Source organism: Osmia lignaria, chromosome 15 (assembly GCF_051020975.1).
Source record: "Osmia lignaria lignaria isolate PbOS001 chromosome 15, iyOsmLign1, whole genome shotgun sequence".
NCBI classification, from domain to species: domain Eukaryota; kingdom Metazoa; phylum Arthropoda; class Insecta; order Hymenoptera; family Megachilidae; genus Osmia; species Osmia lignaria.
This window is the reverse complement of record NC_135046.1, coordinates 10,171,708-10,189,121: the sequence shown is the minus strand read 5'-3', so window position 1 is coordinate 10,189,121 and position 17,414 is coordinate 10,171,708. Positions and strand designations below refer to the sequence as shown.

Below are 17,414 nucleotides of genomic sequence, written 5' to 3'. Positions count from 1 at the left end.
ACTGTCATTTGATTAGTTTCCCGCAGTGAACGTACCGTGGCACCACATGACATAGTTAAAGAGAATGTTACCGTTACCATACGTTGGTTAGATCTAATTGTGCAAGTGGTGTTTTCTTTCAATTTTGCATGTGTATATTCGCATAGATTTTAATTGTGAAAGAAATTATGGAAACATTGTAAACAATACAATTCTTCTGAAACATAAAAATGATTATATATTAAAAGTATAATCTTCAAACGTAGAGACAAAGGATACCTGGAAACGTTTTACTATCTAACCTTACTTTCCTAAAACGTAAATATAAATTGTATTTATTTCTATAGCATACCAGTTTTAAAAGATATAGTTTTGTTTAATGGATAGATTGTTAACTGTTGTAATTTTATGTATGCTCAAAATTGTTCTTGGTTTTCTTGTAATTGTTATAGTATTCTGTTTATAGATTCAACAATGAATTCCCCAGGATCTCAAGCTTTAGAGGCTGCAAAAAATATGAAAGATTTGACAGTATTTAAGAAACCGGTAGGTGTAGTTAAAAGGTATAAAAAATTGCAGCCAAAGATTTTAGACGAGGATTCCTACATAAAAAGAATGGGAGAAATTATTCAAAGGGATTTCTTCCCCCATTTGGATAAACTACAAGCACAAAATCAGTATTTGGATGCACTGGAACAGAATGATGTGAAAAAGATGAGAGAAATTTATGAGAAGTATAGTTCAGGACGACCGGCCACTGAAAGACCTGCTAGTCCAGCAACATTTGAAACACCTATGAATAAGGCTGAGTCAGAAGATGAACAGTTCAAATCATCAAAAACATCAGAAAACATACCTGCCGATACAACTGCAAAAGATAATGATAAAACAGAAGTTAAAACTGGATTGGACGCGTATTTGAGTACACATACAAGCGAAGATAATGCTAGTTTTGAAGAGATGATGGTTGAGGCTGAAAAAAGGCTCAAGTTAAAATTTGCTTGGCTTTACGAAGCTGAAGAGAATTCAAAGGCATTAACTAATGGTAATAATGTAAATACCTTGGCTATTGAAAATGGTGATGAGAAGCCTAATCAGTTGGACAGTTGGAGTTACAAAAATAAAAATTACATTATGTATGTTCCTGATGGTGTTGAATTAACTCCCGATGAAAGGATAGATCTAGCTAAAAAAAGACAAATGGTATTGCATGAGAATACAAGGTTACGAATCAATCCATTCAATGAGCAACAAAATAAAGAAACCATTAATGAATTGGCAAAGAACCAATCAAAGGCTAATGATGGTAAGATTGGTGTTGATGGAAAAGAAATTGTTAGAAACCCAACCCCTAGGGTCAATGGATTTAGTTTTGTGGCAACTCCAAGTCCGCGACCAGGAGAATGTGAAAGTCCTTTAATGACATGGGGTCAGATTGAAGGTACACCGTTTAGATTAGACGGTGGAGATACCCCTTTACTAAGAACAAGTCAAGGACCATCGTTTAGAATGGCAGAACCTCCAAAAAGAGAACAGCTTGCGCTGCAGTTGGCGGAAAAAGCTGGCGAAAGGCACAGGGATAGAAAGATTAAAGCCCTAGAAGCAGCAAGAAAATCGTTAGCAACGTAGGTGTCTTGATATTTTTTAATAAAATATTTAAAATTATTTGCACTAACATTTACCGTTTTTTTTGTTATAGACCATCCCCAAGATCAACCATAGACCGTCTGAGTACCATGTCCCCAGCAGCTAGAAGATTAGCTACTCAGAAACTTCGTATTGCAAATACACCAACGCCGCGAAGAACTCCATCTTCGAGGACACCTTCAATAGGTATTAGAACACCCAATACTCCACGACTGAGTACACCTTCCAAACCTGAAAACCTTGAATCTGGGAACACCAGTACGCGATGCCTGGGTCCGGTACTTACCGATAATTTACTTAATTTACCTCTTCAGAGGCAAAGAGCAGCTGATTTTTTTAATAAGTAAAGTAAATAAAACTATATCTTTATTTCAATACTGTGTATTGTGTATATTGTTGTAAATATATTAGTATATGGTTAAACGAATAATATGAGTTTATACGTACTATAAATATTAACTGTGTATATCATATCATTCATATTTTATAATAAAATCTTACCAGTAAAGTTATCTCTTGTAATGTTACACATATTGATCGAGGAGGTCAAAGTATTTCTGTTCTTTGCTTTAACAAAAATATCAAAGTAATGCGGAAATGACGGCACATCACGTACAAAATGACTTTTATACAAACACGTTTACTATACTTCCTTTAAGAACAGGAAGTGTTTAAAATATTTTTAAAATAACAGGAAATATAATACATTATGAATTGCGTAATCTATATTCGAATTCGGTATCCTTTCATATATATAAAGCAGTCTGAATAAGGGACAATGCAAAATAAAGAAGATATTCATCAATATGAAGTCGATTTTGAAGATTCTTTTCATTTTGACGACATGTTCGTTACTCATCCACGCAACCAACCAGCAATGCACCTGTGGAAACTTAGGAGAAGGTATCTGATTAAGAAAATTAGTTTTTGCAATACAATTAATATCTATTTTAAGATCACTTATTAAAGTTTCTTTGATTACAGGTAAAAATCCATGTTCCTGTAGTGATGTAGTTGTGAAAGCTGCACAACTACCAAAACCAACATATTATGCATTACCGCAACAAATCAATGATGCTGCAGCTGCACGTCATAGTATATCATTGAGTACATCTCAAAGCACCATTAGCTCTAGTGCACAGGTTGATAGTAACTCCACTCCTTGTAGCAGCAGTAGTTTAATTATTGAAAGTAATGCAGATACTGTAACAAATGGTAAGGTTGATTCCACCAGCTACAGCAGCAGTAGTTCTTCAGATACTTCTGGATCAATAGTTGCTTACGACAACGTTGCAACCGCGACTGATACTATCACTCAAAGTCAGTCTGGTGGTTGTGGTTGTAGCAAGCAAATCATAGAAACTTTGGAAATTGATGATTCGCAGAGTTCCAATGGCGAAATTGTACCCAGGTACTTGGCAAAATTTTATCATTTTGAATAATTATTTGTGGTACTAATATTTTCATTTACAGTTTCCCACCAATTGGTGACTTATGTTATCCACTTCCGGTTGATTCTCGTACTGGTAAGATAATAGAAAAAACTACGAAAGTAGTGCCAGCATATCCTGGAAAAATTGTGTGCCAAAATTGTATGTCAAGTCGATTAGCTCCTTACCAAATTTGTATAAATAGCCTTACCGGAGAAATTCTAAGTACAAAGATTATATCCAGTTCTTCGGACGCAACAAGTAAATCTGGCACCTTGATATATGAAAATTCAAATTCTGCAGTCAGTGGCTTAGACGCATTATCCATTCCTTCAGAGACAATAAGTAAATCTGGCACCGTGATATATGAAAATTCAAATTCTGCAGTCAGTGGCTTAGACGCATTATCCATTCCTTCAGAGACAATAAGTAAATCTGGCACTGTGATATATGAAAATTCAAATTCTGCAATCAGTGGCTTAGACGCATTATCCATTCCTTCAGAGACAATAAGTAAATCTGGCACCTTGATATACGGAAATTCAAATCCTACAATCAGTGGCTTAGGCGCATTATCCAGTCCTTTGGATGCAACAAGTAAATCTGGCACCTTGATATATGAAAATTCAAATTCTGCAATCAGTGGCTTAGACGCATTATCCATTCCTTCAGAGACAATAAGTAAATCTGGCACCTTAATATATGGAAACTCAAATCCTGCAATCAGTGCCTCAGGCCCATTTATTCAAATTGCACCTGGAAAAAATGGAGTTATAAGCAGATCCAGATCATTTAATGGACCCACAGTAACTTTACGTAAAAATGCAAATTCTGGAGTATTTGGTGGCGTGTCTTCTACACCATACAAATTACCTCTAGTATATGCTAATTTAAATTCTCCTAATAGACAGAAACAACGTTCTAGAATAACTTTAAGCCGTAGTTCTTCAGACTGTTTTGATGACTCTGCTACCACAGGTTTGTTATAAATAAATATCCTTAAATAATTTTATAATTATTTAAATTTACCAACATAAAAGTATATACTTTTTCAGGTGGAACTGAAGTAGATTATTCGTATCCAGCAATACCAGCAGATGCGGTATCCCTTACTCTTGCGTATAAAAATCTTCGAGCTCCAAACGTAATTTACAGACAGGGGAAACAATTTATACCTGAAGATAAACTATCCTTTGGACATAGGACGGTGCCAAATGAAGTGAAAACTCAAACAAAAATTTCAAACATCCCAGAAGAGAAACTTGTGACGGTTGATAAACCTGTGGTAGAATTAAAAGTGGCACCTGCAAGAACAGTTGTTATTGGTTCCTATGACGAACGGGAAGAAGCTAAACTTGCAGAACTTGAAGCATTTGAACGTGAAAGCATAACTCAAGAAGAAAATGTAGATCGCATGTCAGAAAGCCTTCTTACCTATAAGTAAGTTTGATAATTAGTAAGAAACAAATGTTTACTGAATAAATTTTTGTATACTAAGTAATTTTGATTATTTACAGGGATCTGGGTTATGCACCAGTAGGTACAACTTACACACAATTTGCAAAGTATAATGGAGCAGTGGGCTACAATGAAGAAATGAGCGACAGTGGAGAAGCACCGTGTGGTCCATTAGGCCCACCTCTATCAGATTATGTTCCAGGCAGAGTAGTAGTTCAACAAGAAGTTGTACAAGATAATGCTGAAACTTCTTTTAATGGGGGAATTAATGAAAGTATGGAGATTAGACAATCTACAAGATCTGGATTATGCCCAACCTAATTTTTTAAGTAATGTAATATTCAATCCTTTTGGTTTCAAAAATAAAATAAATATTTTGATGAAAGGATTTAAAAATATATGTACTGTAAAATATACTCAATGATAATAAAAATATGAATATATAAAATGCCTATATTTCATTAACTTGCGCCCCATATATTATTTAATTTAATAAAATAAAATAAAATAAAATAAAAATAATATTAGCAAAGTGTAATTATTATTAATAATTTTTGTCTGATATCCAAAAATCTATTACATATAATTACGTGTTCCAAATGTATAATTTTTTAATTCTAATGTACTAAATAATTAATATTAAATTTGATTTGAATACTTTATCTTTAAATTGAACGTTATTTTCAATGGATTACCTAGAAAAGGATAGAACAAGGATTCTTCTCTCTCATGCTTCAACTGTATTACAAGATTTACGATATTCCTTCAACTTCCGTGGTTTAAGCGAACCTCTCAACACTTCGTAGAGCACTCTCTCAAGAGAGGAAAGGGGAATTTTTGGTACGAGCACCACATGGCAGAACATGATGATTGTCTTGAAGGGAACGTAATTTATGTATTTCTATGCACAACGCGTTGCTATTTAAAGCGCTATCGTATTCATCATTAAGGGCCCTTTTTTTTTAGCTCTGTGCACAATTCTTTTCAGTCGTTATTTCCCTTTTCTTCGACTTTTCCTATTCGCTTCAAATTCTATCACTTTGCACTGCATCATTATCATAAATATTTTATTTCCTATAAAATGAAAGAAGTTAGTATCAAAGGTAGAAGTAGATATTAACATATTTATAACTCCTAACGTAATACATATATTTTCAGAAGCTTTAACTTCATTTTTTAATTAACAAGATTCCTTTTCTTTAAACGTTTCTTCTTTTTTTGACGGAACTTGTTAACTACATACATGGAACGCTTTAGGTAACGATCCATCGAACATAGGAATGTTTATAATCGTTGTAATTTATGAATAATACTGCCTCAATAATAACACGTTACGATTTTGTATAGTGATTGATACAAGACGGTTATATTTAAAATTCGTAGCGTAACGGTACGTGTGTTTCATCCGCTTTTTTCATAAACACATCCGTGTAGCTTACAACTTCCGTGAATAAAAATTTTTGCACTTCCGCTCGAACACGTCGGAGGATTGCGAAATTTTTAGGCGAAAAAAGAAAATAATCGTTTTCTTACATGTTTTGTTTACACGTATTCTTAAAAATTGCTTAATACAAAGGCGACAATAAACAGGAAGTGGGTGCTTCCGAACATATATTAAGAACGTGAAATCATTGACTGGAGTATTTGAACGCCAAGATCTACAGTCATGAATTTCGATACGGTAATCTCCATTTTCATCGTTCTTTTGATCGTTACTTTAAAATGTAATTGTAACTGTATCAAGGATAGAGTTGAAATAGTAACATACGGTGAACCTTGCGTTGAAACACGACAATTACCAATCAAAATTGAGGTAGAATTTTATATATAGTACGTAATTATACATATAGAAACACCTAATTCTGTTTAATAATTACAGGGTCCCAAACCACCGCGACAAGAAGAAAAGATACCAGTATCGTTGAATTTTAAAGTTATTTCGGACATGTTCGTAGAACCACGTCGGATCGAATACCCAATTGAGATAGACACCTCATGTAGTACTCCATCACAATCGGAAAGAACTATCATGACAGATCTTCTACGGGGAAAAACTTATACGTACAATACTTATGTTCCTCCTGCTTCTTATGAGCAACCTGAACAGAAAATTTATAATTATGACGTTGAAGTTCCGATCTCAATAAAAGAGTAAATATTACAACAACTTAATTACAATAGAATCTTCACTTCCTGGATTAATCTTATTTTTTTGTTGTTTTAGAAACATGGAAGAATATCAAGAGAAACGTGTCCAACGATTGAAAGGCCTCACGTCTCGGATTGATCGGATATTGGTTCCTGCTTGCGAAGTTTTGCCACCATCGTCCTCATCGCAGTGTTAGAATAGAGTGTTTTTAAATTCTGTAAAAAGTGGTATGGGAAAATAAAATGATATTCAAAACAAAAGTGCAACTTAATTAAGAGATTAATCTTATCCTATCTTTTTCTCGTTTGGCGGAATAAAACAAAATTATTGTTTAACGTTTAAAGCGAGAATTCAACGCATAGAGTAAATAAGTAAATAACGAATACGTGCCATTTCATAAATTCTTCTTCAACCTATCTAGATGATTAAAGACAATTAAAATAAGGAAGATCATACTTTCCATCGACGCTATCTTAATGAGTTTGATTCTTATCGATGAATTATCTCAGCTGTTGCTCAAATTTCGCACGACCTGCGTGCCGTTTTCTAAAATCATGTATCAAACTTGCGAGTATATTAAGCTGTCCGAGATGGTCAACGTTAACGAGTTCTTCTCGATCGAAAAGATGAAGAACATGAATCTTCTTAGATTTCTCTTCTCAGTAGTATTATGTACTGCTATCACAGTTCTCGCGAAAGAAGAACAAAATGAAACAAAAGTATCTAGTGATAAATTACAACACTCTTCGGTTGAGTCCAGTCGGAATGATCTTCCTAAAGTTCTACAAGTTTTACAGTTTCCTACGACTGTGACGGATCAAGTGACAGAAAAAATATCGGTAATCCTTCGTTTACTTCTATTCGCAGCTAATTTTGACGCTGTATTAATTCAATATTCCGTTCTTCTGTTCTATTGTCACAGGAGCCCGTAATTGAGAAATTACCGGCAACTACGGATATTAACAATGAGGCTATGCAGGACCATTCGGCGACAATCGAAGCAATGGAAGACATCAACCAGGTAAATTTGTAATTAATTATTTGATTACCTCCAGGGCCGGTCCTGAAATTTCGGGGATCCGATGCGAGCTCCGAAAAAGGACCTTTTCGCATATATAAGATAAAAAATAGTACCTCAAATAAAATTTGACGCAATTCTTAGACGCAAAATCGTTCTATGGGGGTCCTGAACCTTAGGACCGACCGTAATTATCTCCAAATGGGAATATTCCCTTGAACAAATTTACTAAAAGAAGTTGAATTTGCCCAGAATGTCACAACTGAAGCGAGCATCCTGCCGAAACGTCATGCGGTTACTTCAGTACCTGAAGTACTGTCGGAAAGTGAATTGACTATTGAAGAATCATACTCGGCTCCAATGACGTTGGAACAGCTGGATAGTTATTCCTGCATCGAAGAGGCTTCAACCTTTGGCCATAACGAAGCACCTGGTGTCCTGATCCACGAAGTTATCTGTGAATTACGGAAACTCTGGCATTACATAGTAATCGCTGCTCAAAATTTGAAGACTGAATTTCAAATAGAATTACCAATCGAAACGGAAGAAGCCATCATCTTGTTGAGTGATCTTCTATTGAACGCAGCTATAATCGACACCATAGACCAAGGTATATTACAGTTGCAAGTATTCCTAGAAAATCCGGAGAATCTGAACGGTTTAATCGACGCTATTGAAAACTGCGTACCAATGTTGCAAATTCAAGAAACTGTGACTAGATTGAGGATCGTTGTTGCAAATTTCTTCGTTCATCTGCAAGGTTTGGTTATTTATTTCGAGCCTCACCAAACTATATATAATTATACCGAATTCTTCAGCGGATTCCATGAGAAAATATGCACTGCAATAGAAAACATATTAGGTTTCTTTGGTATAATACTAGAAGGGGAAGTGAAGTTAGTATCAGAATTTATTTCGACGGTGAGATTGTTGTTGATGAAATTTTCACCCGAAAAAGCCTTCGAAGAAAACTTAGCTATCTTAAAGGAATTTGTCGATGTTCTCTCTAAAACTTATGAAGAACTCCACGTTTCTGAATCTTCTGAATCTATCATTGAGAAGGTGCATACAGGGATTTCCACTTATATCTCAACTTCCATCCCAGAGAATTTTAATATTCCTATTGTACATTTTGTGCTACCAGACAAAACTGTTGCTACTATATCGTGTTTCTGGCAATTAATCGATGAAACTTCTTCAGATTCTGTAGCAATTTCATCGAATTACGATGTAACACCAATTTCTAAGATAGATAATATATTAAGTGTTCTTGAGGCAGAAGTGAAATTCATCTCAGACCTGTTTTCATGCGTGAAATTACTGTTCGAAGAACTTTGTTCTGGACATACTTTCGAACAACACTTAAAAATTTTAAAAGAGTGCATCGATAAATTGGTAGAGATTTATAACGAATACAATGAAATGGATTGTTCGAAATCTATAATTGAAAAGATAGAATCATTGATTTCTACTTTTGTTTTAACTCTATTTACACAAGATTTTGAACTTCCCGTTTTACATTTCAACTCACCAGACGGAAGTCCTGCTGTTTTAAAGTGCGCCTGGCAAATAACGACTGAAACTTCTTCAATCTCTCCATTAGTCCCATCAGAATTTAACTTGACGCCAATTGTTAAAGAAGATGTAAAAATTGATCAAACAAAATTGTTACCAGGAAATATTGCACAAGATACAACTTCATTCAAGTCATCAGTTTCGATACAAAATGCTGACATTTCGGCACCAATTCCAATAAATAAGCCTTCTGTATCGCCTTTAACGGTTGTTATCGCATCAGAGAATGTTCCATTAAGTTCTCCAATTGATCTCCCAAATGTTCCATCGCTTTCAACGGAAAGTGTTTCCAGCATTGTTCAAAAAGATTCGTCACCGACATTGCCAGCTGCAATTATTCAACCATTAGCTTCTACTACGAAGTTACAGAAACCTAATTATGGATCGTCAAATACAATTAGTTCTTCTGCCTCAGCTGTAAACGCAATTAGGTTACCTACCAATCATAGTCCAATTGAAGATAAGCCTTCCCAATATAAAATAACCGGAAGTCCTCAAGAAGATAATACAAAATATTCTATAGAATCTTCGTCTTTGACTGTGAACAACAATGTTCCATCTTCTTCACCGAAGGTGCAAGTAAATACTGAAACTGTATCTTTATCATCAACTTCTTTACCTTTAGCAAACAAAAATTCTTCTCCGTTGAGAACAAAGATACGAAATGTACAACAACCGCCACTTTTTCTATCTTTTCCTGAAAAGCCAGTTGATTCATTGACGAACAATCCTCCAATTTTCCCAACTTCTCCTGAAAAAGCTGCTGATTTCTTAGACTTCGTTCCATCACCTTCTCCATTTTCTCCTGTAAACCCACTTGATCTTCCAATTGTTGGTCCACCAATTCCTCCATCTTCTCCTGTAAACCCAATTGATCTTCCAAGTGTTAATCCACCAATTCCTACATCTTTCCCAGTAAAATCAGTTGAGTTTTTAATTACCAGTCCACCAATCCCAGCATCTTCTCCTGTAAACCCAGTTGATCTTCCAAGGGTTAGTCCACTAATTCCTCCATCTTCTCCTGTAAACCCAATTGATGTCCCAAATGTTAATCCATCAATTCTTCCATCTTCTCCTGTAAACCCAATTGATCTTCCAAGTGTTAATCCATCAATTCCTCCATTTTCTCCTGTAAACCCAATTGATCTTCCAAGTGTTAATCCACCAATTCCTACATCTTTTCCAGTAAAATCAGTTGAGTTTTCAATTACCAGTCCACCAATCCCACCATCTTCTCCTGTAAACCCAGTTGATCTTCCAAGGGTTAGTCCACTAATTCCTCCATCTTCTCCTGTAAACCCAATTGCTGTCCCAAATGTTAATCCATCAATTCTTCCATCTTCTCCTGTAAACCCAATTGATCTCCCAAGTGTTAATCCACCAATTCCTCCATCTGCTCCAGTAAAAGCAGTTGAGTTCTCAATTATCAGTCCACCAATCCCTTCTTCTTTTGTAAATCCAATTGATCACTCAAGTATCAATCCACCAGTTACCTCATTCCCTCTTGGAAAACCAGGTGATCTCTCAGGTAATAATTCGCCAATTCCTTTACCTCCTTCTGAAGAACCATCTGATTTATCAAACAACAGCCCACCAATTTTCTCATCCCTTGCAAAACCAGTTGAACTCTCAACAAACGGTTCACCAATTTCTTCAGTTCCTCTTGGAGAACCAACTGATTTATCAGATAATTCACCAATCTTTTTAGCTCCTGTGAGACCTGCTGTACTTTCAAGTAACAGTCCATCAATTCCTCCATATCCTTTCGGAAGACCAGCTGAACTTTCAAGTAACAGCCCATCAATTCCTCCATATCCTTTTGGAGGCCCAGTTGATTTCTCAGAAAACAATCCATCAATTCCCCCATATCCTTCTGAAAGACCAACTGAACTCTCGTTCAACACTCCACTGGTCCCCTCATATTATCCTGGAAAACCAGTTGATTACTCAAATAACCCACCAATTTACTTAACTTCTCGTGGAAAATCTTCTCCTGGAGAATCTTCTCCTTCTGTACTGTTTCCTGGCGAACACGAGCCGGATGTTGTAAAGAACTACAACAAACTTTTCAGTCCCTTAACTCCTCCTGGTTATTTGATACCAGCCTCAGACATAATTCCAAATTTGCCACGTTATCAACCACTTTCCAATTCTTACCCTGATAATCTGGAATCTGCAGACGCATTTTTCAGAAGTCTTTATTCTTACCTTCAATATGGTAATCCTGCTATAGCACCACCACCAAAAGTGTCCAACAAAATTTCCGAACTTCTTAGACGCGATTTCCTCCATCTTTACCCGTGACGACGGTAAATCCTAACATTTGCTGTACATCTGTATTCTTATCCTCTTCGTCGGCTTTCAATATCATTTTGAAGAATAAGATGAAACGGTCGCGATTTCCCTTGTATTCGTGAACTCTATTTTGTTTAATACTCTGTATATTGTCGCTATATATTATAATCGTTAACAATGTAAAATGTATTTATTGTATATTAAATTATAACTATATTTATGTAATTGTATAACTATACGTACGGTTAAGATTATTTATTTGTATTTATAAATAAAAAATGTAATTTATTGAAAGACTACGAATGATTACTCGTCCTTAATCCGCTGACAATGCGAATTAAAAAATTTTATTCGCCACGATCGCGATGATGAAATTAAAAGCTTGCAAATTGCAATTTTACGACAGAAATTAGCCAAGAACGAAGACCATCATTACAGTGATATAGACAATCGTTTGCAGTATTCCAGTTTTCAGAATTTAGTTTATCTGTCAATTAGACTCAAGAAAATTGAGCCTTGTGAATTAGCTACTTGTGAAAATTACGATTGACAACAATTATACGATATCCTTACATGAATCAGCCAAGAATGAAGGCCAACATTCTATTGTGTTTTATGATTCTGTCGTTACTTTTTCAAAATTTGGTTTGTACTAAGGAATCAGCCAGTTCCGAAGAGTCAATAGAAATTCCACCAAGGAGACATCTCCAAAAAATAAAAATTCAGACATCTCCTTTGAATTTCGTCAGAGGAATTTTACGCAAGTTTCTGAACTTTTAAATCAGAAGGAAATTACTTAAAACGTAAGAATCAAAGAGCGAATGCTATACAATAATTTATCATCGTTTAAAACTTGAATCAATCGATAAGGAAAATTAGAATTCTTTGGAAAGAATTATGTCTATGCGTGCACGTGATTCAAGGATGAGCTTCGAATATTTCTAAACAGCTCAGGGAACAAAGATACGGGAATTACATAATTTCCGGTAAAACAAAGATAATCTACTGTACAAAAAAAATAATATTCGTGATGCAACACACAATAATTAGTGTGTTACACACAACAAAAGCGACTGTTTAAGTAACCGAGTAATTCATTTTTACTTCGGTATAAAGAAGAAGTGCCAGAAGCTGCTCGACCAGCGATAGAGAAATTGAAAGTAACCGAGAGGCATAGGGGCCCAAGTGTTTATTAGTGTGATCTTTGATCTTAATTCGTTTTATCGTAGTAGCTGCTCCTCGCACGAGACTTAGTAAAGCAGTTTGCCGTCGTCTTCCTTACTGAAACTATCATTATTTGGCTGCACTTCAGACAAAACCAACGACCAAAATCATGTCTCGATTTCTTTTCTTCGCTGTTCTTCTGGCATGCGTATTCTACGTGCTGCAGGTAAATACAAATACATTAAATAATTAAATTAAATCTTAAACTTAATTCGGTATTGTTATTTTACAAATTTTAACATAAAAAGAAGTTACACTGTTTAAATTCTAAGACAATACCTTTTAATTCTAAAGTATTTTACACTGTAAAGTGTTCGTTAAAACAGTTTACACGCATCCATTGGCAACAAAGAAGAAAGTGGAGCAGAAAATTTAAATTATAAGTTGTGTATACACGTGGACGTATCAAGTTTTAATTTTCGTAATTTTTCCATGTTATTCAGGCCGTTCCTGTGCCAGACGATCCCCAGCAACCTGCAACAAACGATTTAGATAATTTGGCGGCGGAAGCGAAGAAAATGCTCGATGGGGCCAAAGATTTATTTGCAAATGTAGACCTAACCGAAACTATGCAATCAGCGAGAGCGTATCTCGGCCAAGCAGGGGAGAATATTCGTAAAGAACTAGAGAAGATGACCGAGAAAGTTCAAGGATAATTTATTTAATTTACACACTTATAAAGCTTGTAATTTTTAATATGATCTTTTGGGCTATTCTTAATGGATTTATTATGAAATTATGTTTAGAATATGTACATGTATTAAAAACAATATCAACTTTGACTCGAGCACCAAGATAAAAAAGAATGTTATTTCGTTATAATATAAATTATGCGTGTTTTGGTGTATCAGTGATTCATAGTTATGTAATGTATCTGCTTTGCTGAAATATTCTGACAATAAAATTGTACGTGCACATGATGTATTTGTTTTCGATCCTTTTATCGTTTAAATAATTCCAGAAATTTAGAAAAAAATGAATTTATAATTAATTAGCATCTAATGATAAATCAATTCCACGGTTCCATTACTTATACAAAATAACGATAAACAAGCTTCCGTGAAATCCCCCACTGAAACCATGTAAAACATAAATCATAATATGTAGGAAAACGGATAATCTCTATAAAAATTGATAATCTAAATAAAATTGCCACTGATTAACACAAATAATATGCATAATTGCAGAGTGAAACGAAGAAGGAGCGAAACGTAGCGTGAAAATCGGGTGAAAGTGTATAAATATAGAAGTAATAAATATACATAGTAGAATCAAAATGGTCATGGGTCAAGGCTTCTATTGACAAGCACATGTAAAGATAAGCAGCTGTACCATATGGACTCTGAAGAAGAGATTTCATAGAATCAACAAACTGCATCCGGATAAGTTTTTCCAGAGGACCTTGTCCCCTTGACGTAGCTTCCTACAACTATCTTTTATTTACTAATGAATTTCAATGATCAATAACATTACTAGATATCTTCCTACTTACTTAATCAGAGATCCATCGTCATTTTTTATAAATAACTGATTACTAGGTTTCAAACCTGACTTTCCTTTTACTTTTTCGAAAATAAAATTAATAAAATCAAAGAAGGAAGTGATCTGTTGGGAAAGATAAATCTGTTTATTATTTAAAATCTACAGACAGTAGAATATCAATAATGAAAATGAAGAATAAAGGAACTACATTATACAAGAAAACTTATTGATTACCTTTTGAATATGATCAAGAATTTGACAAATCTGTATTTAAATCGTGCGATGTTGTTCTGGTCTGAGAAATAATGACCCAAAATTGATAATAATTGTAGCATCTTTCGCCTTGAACTTTAACTCAACCGTATCAAACTAAAATCAATTAATGCGCTTTAATTATTTTCGAAAATATAAAAATGTATTAGCAAGTGAAACGAAAAAAAAACTGTAAAAATATAAGAAGCAAAAAAATAATACCCAATCATCCATACATGGGTTGATAGAAATTTAAAATAAAAGTAACAGGAATTCGACATAAAATTCTCCGAGTTATGTTTCCGAAGCGTTTAAAGCGGGAGGCGAAAATCATGGACTCATTGCCGTCCAAACGAGATAGTGGACACTGGTGCCCTCGTGCACCCTCGATAAGGATCGCCTATAAAAGTAGTAGCTTGTAGCGGCTCGAACCATCAGTCACTTTCTAGTTGTATCACGGTGAATTTCCTAGAAATAAAATCAAGATGAAGAGCATTCTCGCGATCATCTTAGCCGTTGCGCTAATGTCAGAAGCTAAAATTGCACCGGGAAGCACGAATTCTCAAGGAACGCCAGAACTTCAATTGAGCGACCTAATCAGCCAGGCTCAAGCAAACATCAACGCGCTAGCGAAACAGATCCAAGAACAGTTGAATATACCCGATCAGGAAACCATTGTCAAAACGGTCAAGGAACAAAGCACCAACTTCGTCCACAATATTCAAGATTACGTGAAGAACATTACCGAAGAGGTAAGAAACTTTCTAGAATTACTTAAACCGCTAATGTTTTCTATCTTATGATATTACGTAATTAATTTTCAAACAACGATACCCGGATCGACCTCCAGGACGTATGCAACGATACTTTGACTGATAGATTAAATAAATATAAAATTTAATTGGATACAATAAATTTTTATAATTTCTAATCAAATTTAAATTTTATGTTTCAATCAATTTTAATCATCTAAAAGCATTCATTTCTGTTGAGATAGCAATAATTATAGTAGCTTAGATAAAATATGTAAAATTAGGCGCTTAAAGAGTTTCATACGTTAAAAAATAATATATACAGAAAATTAGAATTTTTATAAGATTCGAAAAAAGAAAGATGCGCGCCAAATGATTAAGTAAATTCAAAACAGTTGCGATATGTAAAAGAAGAGATCGATTGATTTTGTGCATCTTTCCAGGTGAAAAATAAGAGTCCTGAGCTGGAACGAGCATTGAACGATGTTAAATCAAAGCTGAATAAGGTCGTCGAAGATATCAACAGCGGAATACCGAATGCTCAGCAACAGGTGAATGAATTACAGGCCAAATTCCAACAAGGTGTTCAAACCGTGCTGAAGGAAACCGATACTGCCGCAAAATCTCTGAGCCAACAATCTGAAAAAATTCAAGAAGACTTTGCTAAGTTTACGAAACAAGCGGTCGACATTGCTGTGCAAGCGACACAGAATCTAAATAATCAACTTCAACAAGCCGCGGCTCAGAAGAATTGAATAAATTGTAACTATTAATTGCGTAAAGAGACCAAAAGAAAAACAAAAATTTTTCAAAAAGTATTTCCTTACGATTCCATTACAGCCGTATCATGACCTATTTTTATTTTTAAATTTCATATTATATATTTATAAATTAAATACGTTTTATAAATTACCTTATCAATAATAAAATCTCTCAAGGATTAATCTATCGTCTTATAATAACATTGGAACAATTTTCATGTTATCATTAATCAGAGCCGGTCCTGAAATTTTGGAGGTCCGAGGCGGGCTCCGAAAAAGGGGCGCTTCACATATATGACATAAAGGAAAGTACCTGAAATAAAATTTAACTAATTTAGATTTACATCGATTAATATTCAAATTGTCTTATGGGGGTCCTGGACCTTGAGGGGCCCTAGGCGGTCGCCTAGTCTGCCTAGGCCCAGTGACGGCCCTGCCATTAATCGTTATGAAGCAATGCTTTGTTTGTCAAACAAATTACTCAATTATTAAGAATATTTCACTCCTGAAAATATATTATACAATATGTCAGTTTTTATTTCGTGTCAGCATATATCTTCTGCACGAAAAGCATTTATCGAAGATACATATGTTTATCGAGAGTCTTATAAGCGTTAAATACTTTCCAGACATTTAATTAAGTAGCTGATCGTTCAGAAGATCGCGATTCAGTTTTTCTTTCATTTTTAATAGTTTCCAGTTTCAAAACGTAAAGACATCGCAAGTAAATAGAGGGAAAACGGTGACCCGGAAATATTATTTAATACTTCACTGAAAGCTCGCGATATAAAAATTCCCATCATTTATATGTAATTTAAATGCAAACGTTTATTATAAAGAAATGAAAATATTGTGGCTATTACTTTTCGTGACATGGATGGTAAGTAGTCTAAAGTGTATGGCTATTTTGAAGACATATCGTTATTGAATTTTTTGTCAGATAATAACGACGGAAACTGGCGAAATATTTGCTAAGGAACAGAAAGGTATCTTGAAAGAACTTTCGAACGCTATATCAAACAAAGTTGATCGCTCTAACAGAGAGAAACAAATAAACAAAGGATTTGAATGGATACTTCAATGTGTAAACGTACTAGGACAAGTGGACAATTTCATTTCCGACAGAACGAAGAACATCGTTCACAAATTACACTTAATTTATAACGACAATGATGAAGATACGTACAGAAATCTGAATTAACTTAAATGATGTTTGTTGAAATTAAAAGTTTTTATAAAAAAAAGAATGTTACTGCGATACCTTATTGTTATACTAAATTTTACAATGAATTCACTAAGAAATAAAACATCTTTTTAAAATCAAAAAACGTTTCAATTGATTTACAAACTTACCTATATTTAAATACACATTATTATACACGTCAGGTCTTG

At 34.5% G+C, this 17,414-nt stretch overlaps 4 protein-coding genes and 2 long non-coding RNA genes across 8 annotated transcripts; 5 read left to right on the top strand and 1 right to left on the bottom strand.

The window, feature by feature from the left end:
- Positions 1–56: 56 nt before the first annotated feature.
- On the top strand, positions 57–2,094 carry LOC143306098 (splicing factor ESS-2 homolog). Its single transcript, XM_076692486.1, has 3 exons — positions 57–297; positions 446–1,604; positions 1,679–2,094. The coding sequence occupies exons 2-3, from the start codon at positions 454–456 to the stop codon at positions 1,971–1,973; spliced, it is 1,446 nt and encodes a 481-aa protein (XP_076548601.1). The 5' UTR covers positions 57–297; positions 446–453; the 3' UTR covers positions 1,974–2,094.
- Positions 2,095–2,412: 318 nt separating this feature from the next.
- On the top strand, positions 2,413–4,835 carry LOC117600092 (uncharacterized). The gene is made up of 5 exons (XM_034315084.2): positions 2,413–2,529; positions 2,611–3,037; positions 3,100–4,034; positions 4,112–4,496; positions 4,574–4,835. The coding sequence occupies exons 1-5, from the start codon at positions 2,433–2,435 to the stop codon at positions 4,833–4,835; spliced, it is 2,106 nt and encodes a 701-aa protein (XP_034170975.2). The 5' UTR covers positions 2,413–2,432.
- A 1,191-nt stretch (positions 4,836–6,026) lies between these two features.
- Positions 6,027–6,866, top strand: LOC117600158 (uncharacterized). Its single transcript, XM_034315209.2, has 3 exons — positions 6,027–6,327; positions 6,394–6,665; positions 6,739–6,866. The coding sequence occupies exons 1-3, from the start codon at positions 6,181–6,183 to the stop codon at positions 6,857–6,859; spliced, it is 540 nt and encodes a 179-aa protein (XP_034171100.2). The 5' UTR covers positions 6,027–6,180; the 3' UTR covers positions 6,860–6,866.
- A 5,823-nt stretch (positions 6,867–12,689) lies between these two features.
- On the top strand, positions 12,690–13,695 carry LOC143306099 (uncharacterized). The gene is made up of 2 exons (XR_013063500.1): positions 12,690–12,941; positions 13,219–13,695. It is a non-coding gene; the product is annotated as an uncharacterized LOC143306099 (long non-coding RNA).
- LOC143306100 (uncharacterized) lies at positions 13,476–14,873 on the bottom strand. 3 transcript variants are annotated; one of them, XR_013063502.1, is made up of 4 exons: positions 14,732–14,873; positions 14,492–14,626; positions 14,268–14,380; positions 13,476–14,208 (listed from the first exon to the last, which is right to left on the bottom strand). It is a non-coding gene; the product is annotated as an uncharacterized LOC143306100 (long non-coding RNA). The 3 variants fall into 3 exon arrangements; XR_013063503.1 differs by having other exon boundaries at positions 13,476–14,204; XR_013063504.1 differs by having other exon boundaries at positions 13,476–14,198.
- A 51-nt stretch (positions 14,874–14,924) lies between these two features.
- Positions 14,925–16,205, top strand: A4 (apolipophorin-III-like protein). The gene is made up of 2 exons (XM_034315205.2): positions 14,925–15,261; positions 15,705–16,205. Exons 1-2 carry the CDS (start codon positions 14,995–14,997, stop codon positions 16,014–16,016), a joined length of 579 nt encoding a protein of 192 aa, XP_034171096.1. The 5' UTR covers positions 14,925–14,994; the 3' UTR covers positions 16,017–16,205.
- The last annotated feature ends 1,209 nt before the right edge of the window (positions 16,206–17,414 follow it).

What these genes read in the sequence shown, in the direction of transcription:
- LOC143306098 (XM_076692486.1), top strand. Translation starts at nt 454, where the DNA reads ATGAATTCCCCAGGATCTCAAGCTTTAGAGGCTGCAAAAAATATGAAA. An exon ending in GCAAGAAAATCGTTAGCAAC is followed by an intron (nt 1,605 to 1,678) that starts GTAGGTGTCTTG and finishes TTTTTGTTATAG; the next exon opens with ACCATCCCCAAGATCAACCA.
- LOC117600092 (XM_034315084.2), top strand. Translation starts at nt 2,433, where the DNA reads ATGAAGTCGATTTTGAAGATTCTTTTCATTTTGACGACATGTTCGTTA. An exon ending in CTGTGGAAACTTAGGAGAAG is followed by an intron (nt 2,530 to 2,610) that starts GTATCTGATTAA and finishes CTTTGATTACAG; the next exon opens with GTAAAAATCCATGTTCCTGT. An exon ending in GAAAGCCTTCTTACCTATAA is followed by an intron (nt 4,497 to 4,573) that starts GTAAGTTTGATA and finishes GATTATTTACAG; the next exon opens with GGATCTGGGTTATGCACCAG.
- LOC117600158 (XM_034315209.2), top strand. Translation starts at nt 6,181, where the DNA reads ATGAATTTCGATACGGTAATCTCCATTTTCATCGTTCTTTTGATCGTT. An exon ending in AATTACCAATCAAAATTGAG is followed by an intron (nt 6,328 to 6,393) that starts GTAGAATTTTAT and finishes TAATAATTACAG; the next exon opens with GGTCCCAAACCACCGCGACA. An exon ending in GTTCCGATCTCAATAAAAGA is followed by an intron (nt 6,666 to 6,738) that starts GTAAATATTACA and finishes TTGTTGTTTTAG; the next exon opens with AAACATGGAAGAATATCAAG.
- A4 (XM_034315205.2), top strand. Translation starts at nt 14,995, where the DNA reads ATGAAGAGCATTCTCGCGATCATCTTAGCCGTTGCGCTAATGTCAGAA. An exon ending in TGAAGAACATTACCGAAGAG is followed by an intron (nt 15,262 to 15,704) that starts GTAAGAAACTTT and finishes GCATCTTTCCAG; the next exon opens with GTGAAAAATAAGAGTCCTGA.